Below are 16,265 nucleotides of genomic sequence, written 5' to 3' on the forward strand. Positions count from 1 at the left end.
CTCTTGACAGAGGTACTTTCTCATCTAAAAGTGCAGCTCTCCCTCCCCCTCCTTCCCTGGCTCACTTTGTGACGCACTGCCATAAGTCAATTGCACTTAAAAACTGAAAGCTGCTTCAAGTGGTGAAGAAACACTTAAACCCCATGCCAAAAGAGCATAGTCTGAGGCCATAGTTTGGTCCTTCAAATAAACTGAAAAGTGTGCTTTGTCCAGTTAATGCCCCAGCAGGCAGTGAATGAGCCTATCCGATCATGTAGTTATTTTGTTTTTTATGCTGGCATGTACAATAATGACGCATTTGTATTTCATCACAAACACACACACACAAACACCGTGCTGGCCAAAAGTATTGGCACCCCAGCAATTCTGTCAGATAAGTCCATTTCTCCCAGAAAATGATTGAAATTATAAATGCTTTGATATTAAAATGTTCATTTTGTTTGTCTTTAATGTCCATCCATCCATTTTCTGAACCGCTTTGTTCCCACGGGGGTCGCGGGCGTGCTGGAGCCTATCCCAGCCGTCATCGGGCAGTAGGCGGGGGACACCCTGAACCGGTTGCCAGCCTATCGCAGGGCACACAGAGACGAACAACCATCCGCACTCGCACTCATACCTAGGGACAATTTAAAGTCTTCAATCGGCCTACCAAGCATGTTTTTGGGATGTGGGAGGAAACGGGAGTGCCCGGAGAAAACCCACGCGGACACGGGGAGAACATGCAAACTCCACACAGGGAGGGCCGGAGGTGGACTCGAACCCGCACCCTCCTAACTGTGAGGCGGACGTGCTACCCAGCGCGCCACCAAGCCGCCCTTGTCTTTAATGTAAAACTACAAAATAATTGTCAAAAAAGCCAAACCTGTTACTTACCTGTGGCACATAGGAAGTGGTGGCAACCACTAAATCACACTTGCAGCCAGTTGAAATGGATTAAACTTGACCTCAACATCGTGCTTTATGTAAATTATGCCGCGTATGCACCGCATATGCTCACGTCGGACCCGTTGTAAGTTGCATTTCTAATTATTCCACAGACCCATATAACGATATATAAAGTATATTTCAAATAACTATCTTATTAAAACAATATTATCAAACCATCTGTGTCACTCCAAATCATTAAATCCATCGATCAAATTCCTCGTTCATGTCCACAACGCCTCACGTGCACTGCAGAGATCTAGTATATAACTATATTGTAGCGTTAACAAAGTACCAGTAAAGACATGGGTTTATATAACAACAATATTATCAAATCATCTGAGTCACTCCAAATCATTAAATCCACTGATCAAATTCCTCCTCCTTCATGTCAACAACGCCGCGCACGCGCGCCGCACAGATCTAGTGTATAACTATATTGTAGCGTTAACAAAGTACCAGGAAAGACGTGGGTTTGGTAAACAGCTCTTTATTTAACAAAACAAGAGTTCAACGAGCCAACAACTACTGAACTTCCAGTCACGGAGGTGGAAGAGAGCTCCATAAATAGGACCAGGTGTGCGTAAAAGCCATGTCCGAGCCCCATCCACCGTCCCCGGACAGCCACCCGGCCGAGTGCCGGCCCCCGACAGCCGCCATTATGATCGAGGAGAACTCAGTTGGTGAATAAAATAGCCGGCAGTTCATGAAGTGTCTCTAGGAGAGGGCTGTAAGACTCTTTCAACAATGTGACATCAGTACACCAACCTTCATTGTGATCAATCTGCAGGAATGTAGTCTCGAATATAAGTTGTTGGCAATTTGATTCTTGTTTTGGAGTCTATCTCTCTTACTTGTAGGTCTCTCAAGTTGTGGCTTGACATATTCTTTATTTTGGAAGTCATCGTAGAGATCTTGAGTTTGACTGGCTCAGACTTCTCAGCTGTGTCCTTTTAAATGAAAGTGGTGTCACTTTGGGTGTCCAGCAAGGCATACACAAGTTTTTCTTTCTTTAGTTCATCCACTGTTGATTCATAGACGGGAATAACTGAAGAAGTACATCCTTGTGACTGTTTGCACTACTCTATTTGACGTAACTTGTGGATTCTGCGTAGAGTTTCTGACTGTGCACTATCAGTGAGTATCGAGGGCTGAGCGGTTTTCTCCATTTTGCTGCTTTTCTGGATCTTATCCTTTATCTTCATCATGCATATTGAGCTCTTTACTACTTTCTTCAGCGATTTGTATTGTAGCGTGCGTCTCATCTGCCATTTTATCTTGGTTGCACCTTTTATACATTCACGTTAAACTTATCTTCTTTTATCCTAGAAATTTTACAGTTGGCTTTGGTAGTTTACTTATTGACTTGTTCAATGGTTTTCCAAGCCTGTAATAATTCTCTTGCACGTAAGGAGCCCTTGTCACCTTCTCTGGGGTAGAAGTTTTATATACTTTCTCCAGAGCAGAAAGGTGTTCTACAGGTTCCGGCAAAATGATCTGACACATTTGTAGGTTTAATAAAATGCAAATAAATTAAAGAAACATTTTTTTTCCCCAAAAAGTACATATAATGCCATTTGTTTCGTTTCATTTCAGTTTCGTTTTCGAATAATGTTATTTTGTTTCATTTTTAGACAGGTGAGCATCGCGCTTTCATTGTGGAAACGTTTGTCAAGACACGTTTATACTTTAAAATGTTGAAATGTTGAATATTACAAGAAAGTGTTTAAAAATAAAATTATAAAAATCTTGTGCAGAAGCCTTCACACTGGGCCGCGGGGGTGCGTCAGCCGGCCAGCACGCAAGAGCAGAGAGGAGCCAGACACGTCAACACTTAATAAACTTACACTTATAAAAGTATATATATGTGTATATATAATATATTTACCCTTATTTATTGTCTTATTTAAATAAGAATGTTTCTGAAAGTCAGTTCGAAAAATAGTGTTTAAAAAAAACAATAAAGTGTATATAATTACAGTAAAGGTTCATAAAAGTCTTGTGCAGATATTGTGACAATATCCATCCATCCATTTTCTATACTCCTTGTCCCCACAGGGGTCGCGGGCGTGCTGGAGCCTATCCCAGCAGGCATCGGGTACTAGGCGGGGGACACCAGCCAATCACAAGGCACACAGAGACAAAACAACCATCCACACGCACACCTCGGGGCAATTTGGAGTGTTCAATTGGCCTACCAAGCATGTTATTGGGATGTGGGAGGAAAACGGAGTGCCCGGAGAAAACCCACGTGGGCACGGGGAGAACATGCAAACTCCACACAGGGAGGGCTGGAGGTGGTATCGAGCCCACACCTCCTAACTGTGAGGCGGACCTGCTAACCAGTGCTCCGACGTGCTAACCAGTGCTCCACCGTAACAATATATTTAAATAAATAATATTTATGAAAATCAGTTTGACTTTAAAATGTTTACAAAACTGTTTAGAAATACAAAAAAACATTAAAGTCCAATGCAGTGTTTAAAAATTGAATAAAGGTTCATAAAAGTCTTATGGATATTGTAACAATGTATTTTCTAAACATCGCAGATTTTCACCTATCGCGGGTGGTCTTGGAACCAATCATTTGCAATAAACGAGGGATTACCAATGCCTCGCTATATCGCGGGTCATTTATCGCGGCTTCAGTACATTGCAGATTTTTTTAAAAATTCAAAATGAAAAATCTAAATTGAAGAATAATGGCACCAAAGTTTCCCGCACGCTAGCAAAAGGCAGGGAGTGCCCACACAATTGCAGTATGTACACTTTTACCTTGTTACAAAATAGTTTTTCTTTTTTGTTATATTTTTTATATATACATACATACATACACTGCTAAAAAAAAATAAAGGAACAGTTTTTTTATCAGGGTATGGCATGAATTCAATTACACTTTTCTGATAAGGTTTTGGTCAGGCACGTGGCAGAGTGGGTTGTTGATCACTTTCAGCTGCATTGGTGTTAACAACAGGTACACTAGAGGGGCAACAACGAGATGGTCCCCAAAACAGGACTGGTTTTGCAGGTGGAGGCCATTTCAAGCTCCTCCCTCTTGATCTTTTTTAACTGTTTTTCCACAAGTGTTGGCTTTAGCAAGAGTCATTATCACGACTGGAAGCATGAGGCGATTTCTTAACCTTCCTGAAGTTGCGCAGGTTGTCCAACTCCTCCAGGATGACACATCCATGCGTGCTGTTGCAAGAAGATTTGATATGTCTCCTAGTACAATCTCCAGAGCATGGAGGAGATTCCAGGAGACAGGCAGTTACTCTAGGAGAGCTGCACAGGGCCATAGACGGTCCTCATCCCATCAGCAGGACCGTCTGCTTTGTGCAAGGAGGAACAGATTGAGCACTGCCCGAGGCCTACAGAATGACCTTCAGCAGGCTACTGGTGTGAATGTTTTTGCCCAAACAGTCAGAAAGAGACTTCACGAGGGTGGCCTCAGGGCACGACGTCCTGTAGTGTGCCCTATGCTCACTGCTCAGCACCGTGGAGCTCGATTGGCATTTGCCATAGAACACCAGAATTGGCAAGTCAGCCACTGGCGCCCTTTGCTTTTCACAGATGAGAGCAGGTTTACCCTGAGCACCTGTGATAGACGTGGAAGGGTCTGGAGAAGCCGAGGAGAGCGCTATGCTGCCTGCAACATCATTCAGCATGACCGGTTCGGTGGTGGGTCAGTGATGGTCTGGGGAGGCATTTCCATGCAGGGACGAACAGACCTCTACAGGCTAGAGAACGGCAGTCTGACTGCCATTAGGTATCGGGATGAAATCCTTGCACCCATGGTCAGACCCTACGCTGGTGCAGTAGGTCCCGTATTCTGTATTAATATATATATATATATATATATATATATATATATATATATATATATATATATTAATTACACTAGATTGGTCCACGGACAAACAATCCTTTGAGAAGATAGTCTTAAACTTTATCAAATAGCCTGGATCCTCATCAGATCCATAACCTGGTTGAGATGAGTGCAGCAATGACCACATACCATGTAACAGCTCGGTCACATATCTTCAGTGGAACGAAATATGGCAATAATGAACTCTCATCTTTATTGACGCATGTGTATGTTTGTGTGAGAGTGAATGAGAGACAGTAGTGAAGGGATAGGGAGAGAGAGGTCAGTGTAAGAAGGGGTAGAGAATGAGAGGTGAGATGTGTGAAAGAACGATACAGAGAGATATGAGAGAGAAGGAGGGGTGAGTGCGTTTGTGTGTGTCGTGTGATCTGCCTGTATGTGCGCACGTGTGTGTCCCCTCTCACCTTTGAAACAAGCGTCATCGAACACGATGGACAGGTAAATGAGAAAGAAGTGTGTGACACATTTTTTATTTCAACTAATAATTTTAATTCACGTACAGCTTTTTATTCTTACATCTGCCATGTCTTTTGAATCATTGCAGCTGCGTGTCGCCAGTCAGCTGTGACCACTGCAGCGAGTGAATATCCACATCCTACAAATGTATCTTTTATCAGTGAAGCAAATCCAGATGTGAAAAGGTAACAGTAAACCTGCAAACTAGCTTTTAATTACCTTTACCTCAAAATATTAATGATGTTTTGTCTGGATTTAACATGAACCTGGATATCAGGGATCGGAGAAAGACAACGCTGGAGAATGAGGTAAGGAAATATCTTTGGGAACACTGATGCACTGGACTCTATGGATGTGTAAAAAAATCTATATACCGTATTTTCCGGATTATAAGTCAGTTTTTTTTTCATAGTTTGTCCGGGAGTGCGACTTAAACTCAGGAGCAACTTGTATGATAAACTAGAAAATGCAATTTCTGTAGAAATTGCGTGTGAAGGCGAAGACTTTGAATAACGTCTTGGGGAATACTGCTGAATGATGTTGAAACGAGTTGAATCGGTTAAAAAATGTAGAAATTTGAGTAGAAAAATGACATTTTTGAGAGATTGGTTGAATTTCAAATTTGAAAGTTTGGAATTTTTGGTAAGTGGAAAGTTGTGGAATAGGTATGCAAAAGATGAAGACTTGAAAGTTGGAATAGGTTGAAAATGGCTCGTGTTGAATGTGCCATTAAGAATGAATGAGGGATTTTAAGGCACAAATTTGTGAATTACGAATTATGAACAAAAAAATGGTAGCAAGCATGCTGTGAATTTTTGGAACGTGTGAAAGTTGGAATGGGGTGAATCGGTTGAAGCATGTGGGACACACAGTGCCTTGCGATAGTATGCGGCCCCCTTGAACCCTTCAACATTTCGCCACATTTCAGGCATCAAACATAAAGATATAAAATTTTAATTTTTTGTTGGACACAATCGTGAATTCGAACAAAATTTATTGGATAATTTAAACTTTTTTAACAAATAAAAAACTGAAAAGGCCCCTTTCCTTTTGAGTGCCGCAAACTCACTCCAGAAGTTCTGTGAGGATCTTTGAATGATCCAATGTTGTCCTAAATGACTGATGATGATAAATAGAATGGACCTGTGTGTAATTAAGTCTCCGTATAAATGCACCTGCTCTTTGATAGTCTCAGGGTTCTGTTTAAAGCGCAGAGAGAACCATTAAGACAAAGGAACCCACCAGCCAGGTCCGAGATACTGTTGTGGAGAAGTTTAAAGCCGGATTTGGATACAAAAAGGAAGGAGAAGACTGATCAGAGATGCAGAGGCCAAGAGGCCCATGATTACTCTGGATGAACTGCAGATAACTACAGCTGAGGTGGGAGAGTCTGTCCATAGGACAACAATCAGTCGTGCACTGCACAAATCTGGCCTTTATGGAAGAGTGGCAAGAAGAAAGCCATTTCTCAAAGATATCCATAAAAAGTCTCCTTTAAGGTTTGCCACAAGCCACCTGGGAGACACACAAACATGTGGAAGAAGGTGCTCTGGTCAGATGAATCCAAAATCGAACTTTTTGGCCACAATGCAACACGATATGTTTGGCGTAAAAGCAACGCAGCTCATCACCCTGAACACACCATCCCCACTGTCAAACATGGTGGTGGCGGCAGCATCATGGTTTGGGCCTGCTTTTCTTCAGCAGGGACAGGGAAGATGGCTAAAATTGATGGGAAGATGGATGGAGCCAAATACAGGACCATTCTGGAAGAAAACCTGTTGGAGTCTGCAAAAGACCTGAGACTGGGACGGAGATTTATCTTCCAACAGGACAATGATCCAAAACTTAAAGCCAAATCTACAATGGAATGGTTCACAAATAGACGTATCCAGGTGTTAGAATGGCCAAGTCCAAGTCCAGACCTGAATCCAATCGATACATTAATAACATAATGTGTTCATTCTTTTGTTGTTGTTTTATCTCTGTTTTGCAGGACTGTGTGGATAGAGCAGCCCTTCATTCCAAAACCCTGGAGCACAAGGCTCAGCAAATAACCCTACAGGCCAAACAGACAGAGCTTGAAGCTGTAAAGGATACTTTTGTAAAGCCAAGGAGGTAAATCTGCCATTATTGTCTCAAAACATCACGTTTAGAGTGTGATCACACTTAAGGACCACATCCATTTTTAGGATTAGTGTTATTCCAGCATGACAAAACGCACCTGATCAAAAGCCGCAACAGATAAATTTAGAAGACAAAACGGAAAATGTCTAATTTTTCTTTCATTCAATGCCAAAACATGTACTGTATTTTTCGGACTATACGTTTTTTTTTCATAGTTTGGGTGGAGGGCGCAACCTCTTTCACCTCTCATTTCCACATTTTTCAACCGATTCAACCCATTCCAACTTTCAACTCTTCATCTTTTTCCTCCCTATTCCCCAAATTCCCACTTCCCATAAATTTCACATTTCCAAATTTGAAATTCCACCAAATTCTCCAAAATTCCACCAAATTCTCAAAAATTCCGTTTTTCACCTCTAATTTCCACATATTTTAACCGATTCAACCCATTCCTACTTACAACTCTTCATCTTTTTTCTCCCTATTCCCCAAATTCCCACTTGTCATAAATTCCACATTTTAAAATTTGAAATTCCACAAAATTTTCCAAAATTCAGTTTTTCACCTCTAATTTCCACATTTTTCAACCGATTCAACCCATTCCAACTTTCAACTCGTCATCTTTTTCCTCCCTGTTCCCCAAATGCCCACTTCCCATAAATTCCACATTTTCAAATTTGAAATTCCACCAAATTCTCAAATTCCATTTTTCACCTCCAATTTCTACTTTTCTCAAGTAATTCAACTCGTTTCAACATCATTTGGAAGCATTCCCCAAAAAGTTTTTCACACATTTCGCCTTCACATGCAATTTCTCCAGAAATTGAAAATTCTGGTTGCTTATACAATAGTTATTTGATATATAATTTCTATATCGTCATGAAGTGCAAGCACCATCAGCGGCGCGCACCCGGCTGGCATTGTTGACATAAAGGACGATTGATGGATTCAATGATTTGGAGTGACACAGATGGTTTGATATTATTGCTTATATAATAGTTATTTGATATATAATTTATATATTGTTATATGGGCCTGTGGAATATTTTGAAGTGCAACCGCCGTCAGCGCATTGTTGACATAAAGGACGATCGTTGGATTTAATGAATTGGAGTGGTTTTATAAACGTGTTATTTATGTAATAGTTATTTGAATAACTTTGAATGTTACATCAGGCCCGTTCTCAGCTCTTCGTTTGTGTTTGTCACGTTAGCATACCTATCGTTTAGCCTGTTGTTGCTCGTTCATGTCTGTTCTTGGTGTTGGATTTTGTCAAATAAATTTCCCCCAAAATGCAATTTATACTCCGGAGCGACTTATACAGTAATCCCTCCTACTTCGCGGGGGTTACGTTCCAGACCCACCCGCGAAATGGGAATTTCCGCGAAATAGAAACTAGATTTTTTTTAGCTATTCTTGGAAGATATTCTATTTTTATCGCTGACATCAACCAGCTCGCTGCTAGGGGACTTTCATATCAATGGACTGTGCGCTCCGCATTCATGCCTTAGCGACGAGACTAACAGTGTATTGCTATGTCCAGATGAAGGCCACCGCCGGTGGAGAGTGTTATATCTTTACTATTTTCCAGGTTCTGATGTAGCAAGCATGGTTCGGACAACGACGTGATGGATACTGCTTTATTCCTTTCATCACAGTCAGTTCACTGGCCGTACATCGCAACACTGAACGTCCCCGAAGCTCCCCCTCCCACATCCGGGGTTTTCCCACTACGGAACATGAGTTAGTCCAAAATATACAACAGAGAGAACGCCCTGAAGTCACATGTGACGATAAAGTATACTGTACTGACTCTTTAATTTATTCATTTCAAAACAAGAAAACGACTTTCAAACGTAAGCTATCATTATTAAAGGAAAATGAAGAAACTCAAGTGGCCGCGAAACCTCGTGAAATGATGAAATTTCTGCGATAAAATAATTAATTTACGCATTTTTGAAAACCCGCGATACAGCGAAGCCGCGATAGTTGAAGCCGCGAAGTAGGAGGGATTACTGTATATGTTTTAAATCACGTTATTGTTCATTTTATGGCTAATGTGACCTATATTCCGAGCGACCTTTCGTCCGAAAAATTCAGTACATCTGCATAGTAATTTTATTCGATGCCAAAACTCTGTACAATGTACAAAGAAACATGTGCATCTGCATAGTGATTCACTGTCCACTAGCATTGTGAATATGAGCAATGTACAGCCGAGAAATGTGCTTTTGCAACTTTTGCACAAGCTTTGAACCCTGTGGTTTATAGTCCGGTGGGGCTGATCTATCAATTTTTCATGCTTTTTATGATATTGTAAAAGATTTATGGTAATACAGGTAATAGAAACAAGGTAATTTCAGGTGCGGCCTATTGTCCGGAAATTACGGTACATGTTTTATGTACATCAAGACAGTGGACTACATCTGCTCATGCATCAATACACTACGGGGATGTTTTTGTGAAGTGCGACCCAGTAGCTCAGACCTCGGTTCCAGTGTTGCGCGATTCGGCAAAAGCCATAATTGTCTACCATGCTGTAAGGGCAAAGGTCCTTGCAAATACATTTGGCAAAGGAGGTTATAATACTCTGTACCCTCGACGACCCAAGAGGGAACATCTCAACAGTAGTGAGTCAACTGACTTGATTTGCCTTTATTATCACCTGTGTGTACCTCACCGTTATTGCGAACAAAGTGATTTTGGAGGTAGTCTTTGTAGGGTTGCTCTTACATTTTGACTTTGTAAAACAGTTCTTGAAGATTAAGAGTGTATTCAGACCTGACTGTTTGGTCCACTTTAAAAGGACCAGGGTTCGATTCTTACTCTGGTCCGGACCTTTAATGCAGGTGTGAATACACGCAAACGAATGTTGCGGATTCAAGAACGGACCGAGACCTACTTTTTCAAGTGGTCTGAATTTTCAAAATTCAAAAACCATTTAAAAAAAGGTAACCCGCAATAAACGAACTGCGATGTAGCAAGGAATTGCTGTAATTTGAATTTCAAGTGACGTCAATGGCGCGGCAGTTGTTGTTTACTTAAAGGACAAAGATTCGATCACGGGATGACGAAGATGACGAAGGGCCCCTCGTACTACTGGCATCATTAGCGGTTTTGTTTGTAAGTGACACGGAGGATGAAGAGTTTGAAGGGTTTAATGATTTAGACTGACACAGAAAGTTTGAAAAACTATTATGGCTTTTACGCACACCCGGTCCTTCTCGACGGGAGCTCTCTTTCAACTCCGTGGATGGAAGTCGGGGGCCGGCGCTCAGCCGGGTTGCTCTCAGGGGACAGTGGACGGGGCTCGGACATGGCTTTTACGCACGCCCGGTCATACTCTTCTGAGCTTTCTTTCACCTCCGTGGATGGAAGTCTGGGGCCAGCGCTCAGCCGGGTGGCTGTCCGGGGACGGTGGATGGAGCTCGGACATGGCTTTTACGCACGCCTGGTCCTTTTCTGATCAGTCTTCTCCTTGTTTGAGATGGTTTGGAGGGACACCCGGCTCTTGGTAGATTTGCAGTGGTCTGATACTCCTTCCATTTCAATCTAATTGCTTGCACAGTGCTCCTTGAGATGTTTAAAGCTTGGGAAATCTTTTTGTATCCAAATCCGGCTTTAAACCTCTCCACAACAGTATCTTGGACCTGGCTGGTGTGTTCTTTTGTCTTCATGGTTCTCTCTGCGCTTTAAACAGAACCCTGAGACTATCAAAGAGCCGGTGCATTTATACGGAGACTTGATTACACACAGGAGCATTCTATTTATCATCATCAGTCATTTAGGACAACATTGGATCATTCAAAGATCCTCACTGAACTTCTGAAGGTGCACGCCCCACTTTTCAGTTTTTTTATTTGTTAAAAAAGTTTAAATTAGCCAATAAATTTCGTTCCACTTGCGATTGTGTCCCACTTGTTGTTGATTCTTGACAAAAAAAATTAAAATTTTATATCTTCATGTTTGATGCCTGAAATGTCGCAAAATGTTGAAAGGTTCAAGGGGGCCGAATACTTTCGCAAAGCACTGTATTGTTGTAATCCGATAGTTATTTGAAATATACTTTATATATTGTTATTTGGGTCTGTGGAATAATTAGAAATGCAAATCACAACGAATCCGACGGCGCGCGTACACGGCATTGTTTACATAAAGGACGATCGATTGATTTAATGAATTGGAGTGACACAAATTGTTTTATGAACGTGTTATTTATGTAATAGTTATTAGAATAACTCTGAATGTTACGTCAGGCCCGTTCTCAGCTCTTTGTGTTTATGTCACGTTAGCATACCTATCGTTCAGCCTGTTGTTGCTCGTTCATGTCTGTTCTTGGTGTTGGATTTTGACAAATAAATATGCCCCAAAAGTGCGACTTGTACTCCAGTGCGACTTATATATGTTTTTTTTTCACTTTATTGTGCATTTTATGGCTGGTGCGACTTATACTCCGGAGCAACTTATAGTCCAAAAATTACGGTATGTACTTTTCTTCAATAATTAATTTTGCGTTTGTGCATCATTAGTACCACCACAAGGCTTCAGTTTCGCCTCCCAGATGGGTCATCCTTCACCAACCAGTTTTCCTCACAGAGCAAACTTCAGGAAGCTCATCAGTTTGTGATACAGGTCAGTAAAATAAATAGACCTCATTTATTGCATAAGTTCTGGCCCTCAGTCATAGTTTTGACGAGACAATAACTTGATTAGCTACTCCATCTTTTTGGTATCTTGCTTTTTTAGTTTATTCTTTGGGACCTAAATTGATTAAAAATGCTCTGCTGTAATATATTTAGTGTAAAGGCAAAGTTTATGTTATTCTAAACCACAGACGTTAAACTCCAGTCCTCTGGGGCTGCATTCCTACATGTTTTCCAAGTTTCCCGCGTTAAACACACCTGATTCAATTATTAGGCTCCTGCAGAACGTGAGGATGAACTGATAATTTGAATCTGGTGTGTTTAACGAGGGAAACTTGGAAAACATGTAGGAATGCGGCCCCCGAGGACTAGAGTTCAACACCTCTGTTCTACACCATTAACTTTACTAGTATTTTCAGTATTTTAGTATTTAGTATTATACCGTATTTTCAGCACCATAAGGTGCACTTAGAAGCCTTTAATTTTCTCAACAAAAAAACAAGGTGCGCCTTCGGGGCAGTAAAGCAATCAAAGGACTGTACGTAGCATGTTGACTACGTACCTCCGCCAATAAAAACTATCGTTTGTGCAAAAAAAAACAACAGCATTAGGACCCTCTTAAATGGCATAGACAAAGTTGTTTTGTGTGGCTACTGCCACACCGAGACGTAATATGCAGGTGTAATATGTAGACCCGATGAATCAATCAGAGGACAATACGTCACCATTGTATAATAAAAAAATGTTGTTTTTTTTTTTGTTGTTTTTTTTCTTAGTGTGAAGACTTACGTTTTTCCACACCATTCACTTTATTAGTGTGAATGCGAAGGCGAATGTTTTTCTCCACCAAAACTTTATTATTAGTGTGAAGGCGAAGTTATTGTATGTTATTCTACACCATTAACTTTATAAGCGTGAAGGCAAAATGAGTGACTGTATAAAAAAAAAAAAAAAAGCTTGGAGGTGGCAAAGCACGCAGCGCTCATTCCCACAATGTCGGCGACTGTCCGGCGAGCGCCATGTAGACGTCCAGCTCGGCATCCAGTTGATGATGTCTTTGTGTGGTGTCTGCGGCCCAACCAACATTTTTGATTGTATTGGAAAACAGTTTTGCATGGGCACAGGTACAAAAAAAAAAAAAACGTTTGGGAAATGGAGGCCTGCTGTATCTTAAATCCCCAGAACGACTTTTTGTAGGTTGCCTTGGCCATCTTGAAGTGACCCAGAAGTGCTCCAGAATGAACACGAAGTGAACCGGAAGTGCCCCATCACAAACAGGAAGTGACCTAAAATGAACAGGAAGTTCTTTATTATTTGGACGGCCATTTACAATTGATTGGTGAGCAATTTGGTTTGGATTTACTGCTGCTATTCTTTGAGGTGGTTTATTCTTATAGATTAGTTTATGAATGGTTGACCATGCCCTTTTGCTGTTGTCAGTCATGTCTAGATTTTCTACGAGGTCAAGCCATTGTTGTTGACTCTCCTGGCTCAGTTAAGTTAGAACTGTCTCTCCCATTTCAATGGTGTCTTTGCTAAACGGGTCTTCAATGTTTAGGGAGTTATAATTGTCATATTCTTTAATTTGGTCAGTCATTCCCGGAATGTACTCCTTTCTGCAGCCTCTAGGCAGGTTTTGTTGAGCTGACCTCCATACTAGTTGAACAAATGTATCATAATGATCAGTGTCAGGTCTAAGTATGATCAGACATTATGTAAATCACACGCTGGAACAAAGAGGAGAAGACAACCAGGATACGTTTACTCCTGAGGAGAACCATAGAGAAAGGAAGCTCAGTTACAATCTCCATCAATTCTTAGTCCCTACTCCGCGTACTTCTCTTTTTTAATGTTTTGGTTGCCCTGGTTACAGAGGCGTTGCTACACTAAAGGGAAGGGAGATAGTGGCTGTAGCGAACGCTGATTAGCTAAGGAATGTAGTGTGGTGTGATTTAGCACTTAATTGTCGGCCCATGACCTCCGCACTGGAATTGCAGAATCTGTTCTCTTCCTCCTCAACCGACCGTCTTCTCCATGGGTGGCCAACTCGTCTTCGACTGTGATCAGATAACTTGGAGCACGTTGAATGCCGCTTTACTGTGGAACAATGTAACTAAACCTTTGCTAAGTTTATCTTCTTTGTAAACTAACACAACACATAGTAATAATGAGTGACTAACTAGTCCTACCTAAACATTTCATCGCATATGAAGTAAATGTGAGGTAACTGATATACAGTTCCTTAAACAAACATTCAGTAAATGTGGGCTAACTTATGTGCGACTACTTCAAACTGTTTATAACATTTAACAAAGAAAAAACGTTCCGATCAACAACAATATATGAATCAAAGCTACAGTTAACTAAAAGGAATGAAGTTCCTTTGAACTAAACAAAGAACATCTCGCCTATACAAAGAAGCTCTCCTCATTGTTAGTGAAGGCCTCTTACAGAAACAAAACACAAAGATAACATAAGGACAGGAAGAATACATAAGGCTGACGGGGATCAAAAGACATCCCTTGAACTAAATAGCAAGAACTTGGTTAAAAGGAAAGTCGTAAACTCGTAAAAGATGAGGCCTCCAGGTCTGGCAGGCCAAGACTTCCCCGTGATTATTCCAACAATCAGGCTCGGTGGTATGGCATCAATACGCAGTTCAATAAATTCCTTATAACCTTTCCTTTTTTTTTTTTTTTAAATTGAACCTGGGGAGATATTTTGATTGTGTAGGTCTTACAACTGGGTGGAATGTGATTTGTACAGGTCGGTGTTGGGACATTTGTATAGTTTGTAAGACAAATTTTGTAAGGTAATGGGATTTGTTGAGGTAAAAAAAAAGCTAGGTCTGGGTTGTACCCCTTTCTCCATCATGCACTGTTGAAGGTGGGAGGGTCTTTTGGGTCATGTAATAGCTCAAGGTTATTGTTAAGAGCCCATAAAATTACCTTCTCCCCATTTTCATCTTCATAGCTCGAGTTTGGGCTGTTAAAGTCTCCAATGATAAGATGGATTTTCCCTTAGAGGTCTCAGGTGGGAGGCCAATAAAATGATTCATTTGGGGGTTTATAAACAGAGATGATGGTCAGGTGTTTTGTCTCTAATTTGATTATTTCAATGGGGCCAGCTTCAGTTCTTGCTGTGCTCAAAACTGATGATTTGTCCCCAACAAATATGGCACTTCCATATGTTTGGTTAGCGATGTCGATAGCAAAGTGCATTCCTGGTACTGAGGGCTAGTTGTTCACCCTATGTGTTTCTTGCAGACACAAGACATCTGGCCATCATGACCACATTCTACCGTCGCACCATTGAGAGCGTCCTCTCCAGTTGTATCGCTCTGTTGGGTGGTAGCTGCACCTAATACAACACGAAGGCCCTGCAGCGCATAGTGAACTCAGATGGTAGGATTATTGGGGCTTCACTCCCCTCCCTGAAGGACATTTACACCTCCCATCTCACCCGCAAGGCGACCACGATTGTGTGTGATGTGAGTGACCGCGCTCACACTTTGTTTGATCTGCTGCCATCTGGGAAGAGGTACAGAAGCTTGTGCTCCCGCACCACCAGACTCACCAACAGCTTCATACTCCAGGCTGTTAGGATCCTGAACTCTCTCCCCTATCCACCCTCGGCTGCATAACGTCCTGACCTTTTGGGCCACGTTGGCTGCCTTGGACTACTCTCGCGCTATATTCTGACTGTTTGCTGTATGCACACTTGCAACACCAAGTGGTGATCAGTTGACAGCTCCACCCCTCTCTTCACCCGAGTGTCCAAAACATGCGGCCGCAAATCCGATGACACGACTACAAAGTCGATCATCGAACCGTGGCCTAGGGTGTCCTGGTGCCAGGTTTACACATGGACACTATAAAGCTCTATTAAGTTACGTGTGGTGTCCCACAGGGATCGGTACGAGGACCAATTCTATTTAATATTTATATGATTCCGCTTGGGGACATAATACGTAAATATAATATTAGTTTTCAATGTTATGCGGATGACACCCAATTATATATGCTGTTATCAATGACAGATCCGCGGGACTGTTGTAATCTTGAGGCATGCCTTGCGGAGATCAAGCAATGGATGTCTCTCAACTTCCTTCGTCTGAACCCAGATAAAACTGAGATGTTGATAATTGGTCCAGCTCGTTATCAACATTTATTTAAGGAAACCACTATAACTATAGATAACCGTACTATCACTCAGTGATACTGTAATTA

The 16,265-nt window shown here is 41.5% G+C and overlaps 1 protein-coding gene across 2 annotated transcripts in view; it reads left to right on the forward strand.

Moving 5' to 3' along the window:
* ubxn4 (UBX domain protein 4) overlaps positions 1-16,265 on the forward strand; it is a 54,971-nt gene that overhangs the window by 10,569 nt on the left and 28,137 nt on the right. For both annotated transcript variants that reach the window (XM_085919999.1, XM_085920001.1), the window contains exons 6-9: positions 5,355-5,451; positions 5,544-5,574; positions 7,263-7,384; positions 11,923-12,025. In XM_085919999.1, coding sequence (XP_085776125.1) covers positions 5,355-5,451; positions 5,544-5,574; positions 7,263-7,384; positions 11,923-12,025 — 353 coding nt within the window. The remainder of the gene's footprint in view (positions 1-5,354; positions 5,452-5,543; positions 5,575-7,262; positions 7,385-11,922; positions 12,026-16,265) is intronic.

This window comes from Syngnathus leptorhynchus, chromosome 9 (genome assembly GCF_054491065.1).
Source record: "Syngnathus leptorhynchus isolate UIUO chromosome 9, UIUO_Slep, whole genome shotgun sequence".
NCBI lineage: Eukaryota > Metazoa > Chordata > Actinopteri > Syngnathiformes > Syngnathidae > Syngnathus > Syngnathus leptorhynchus.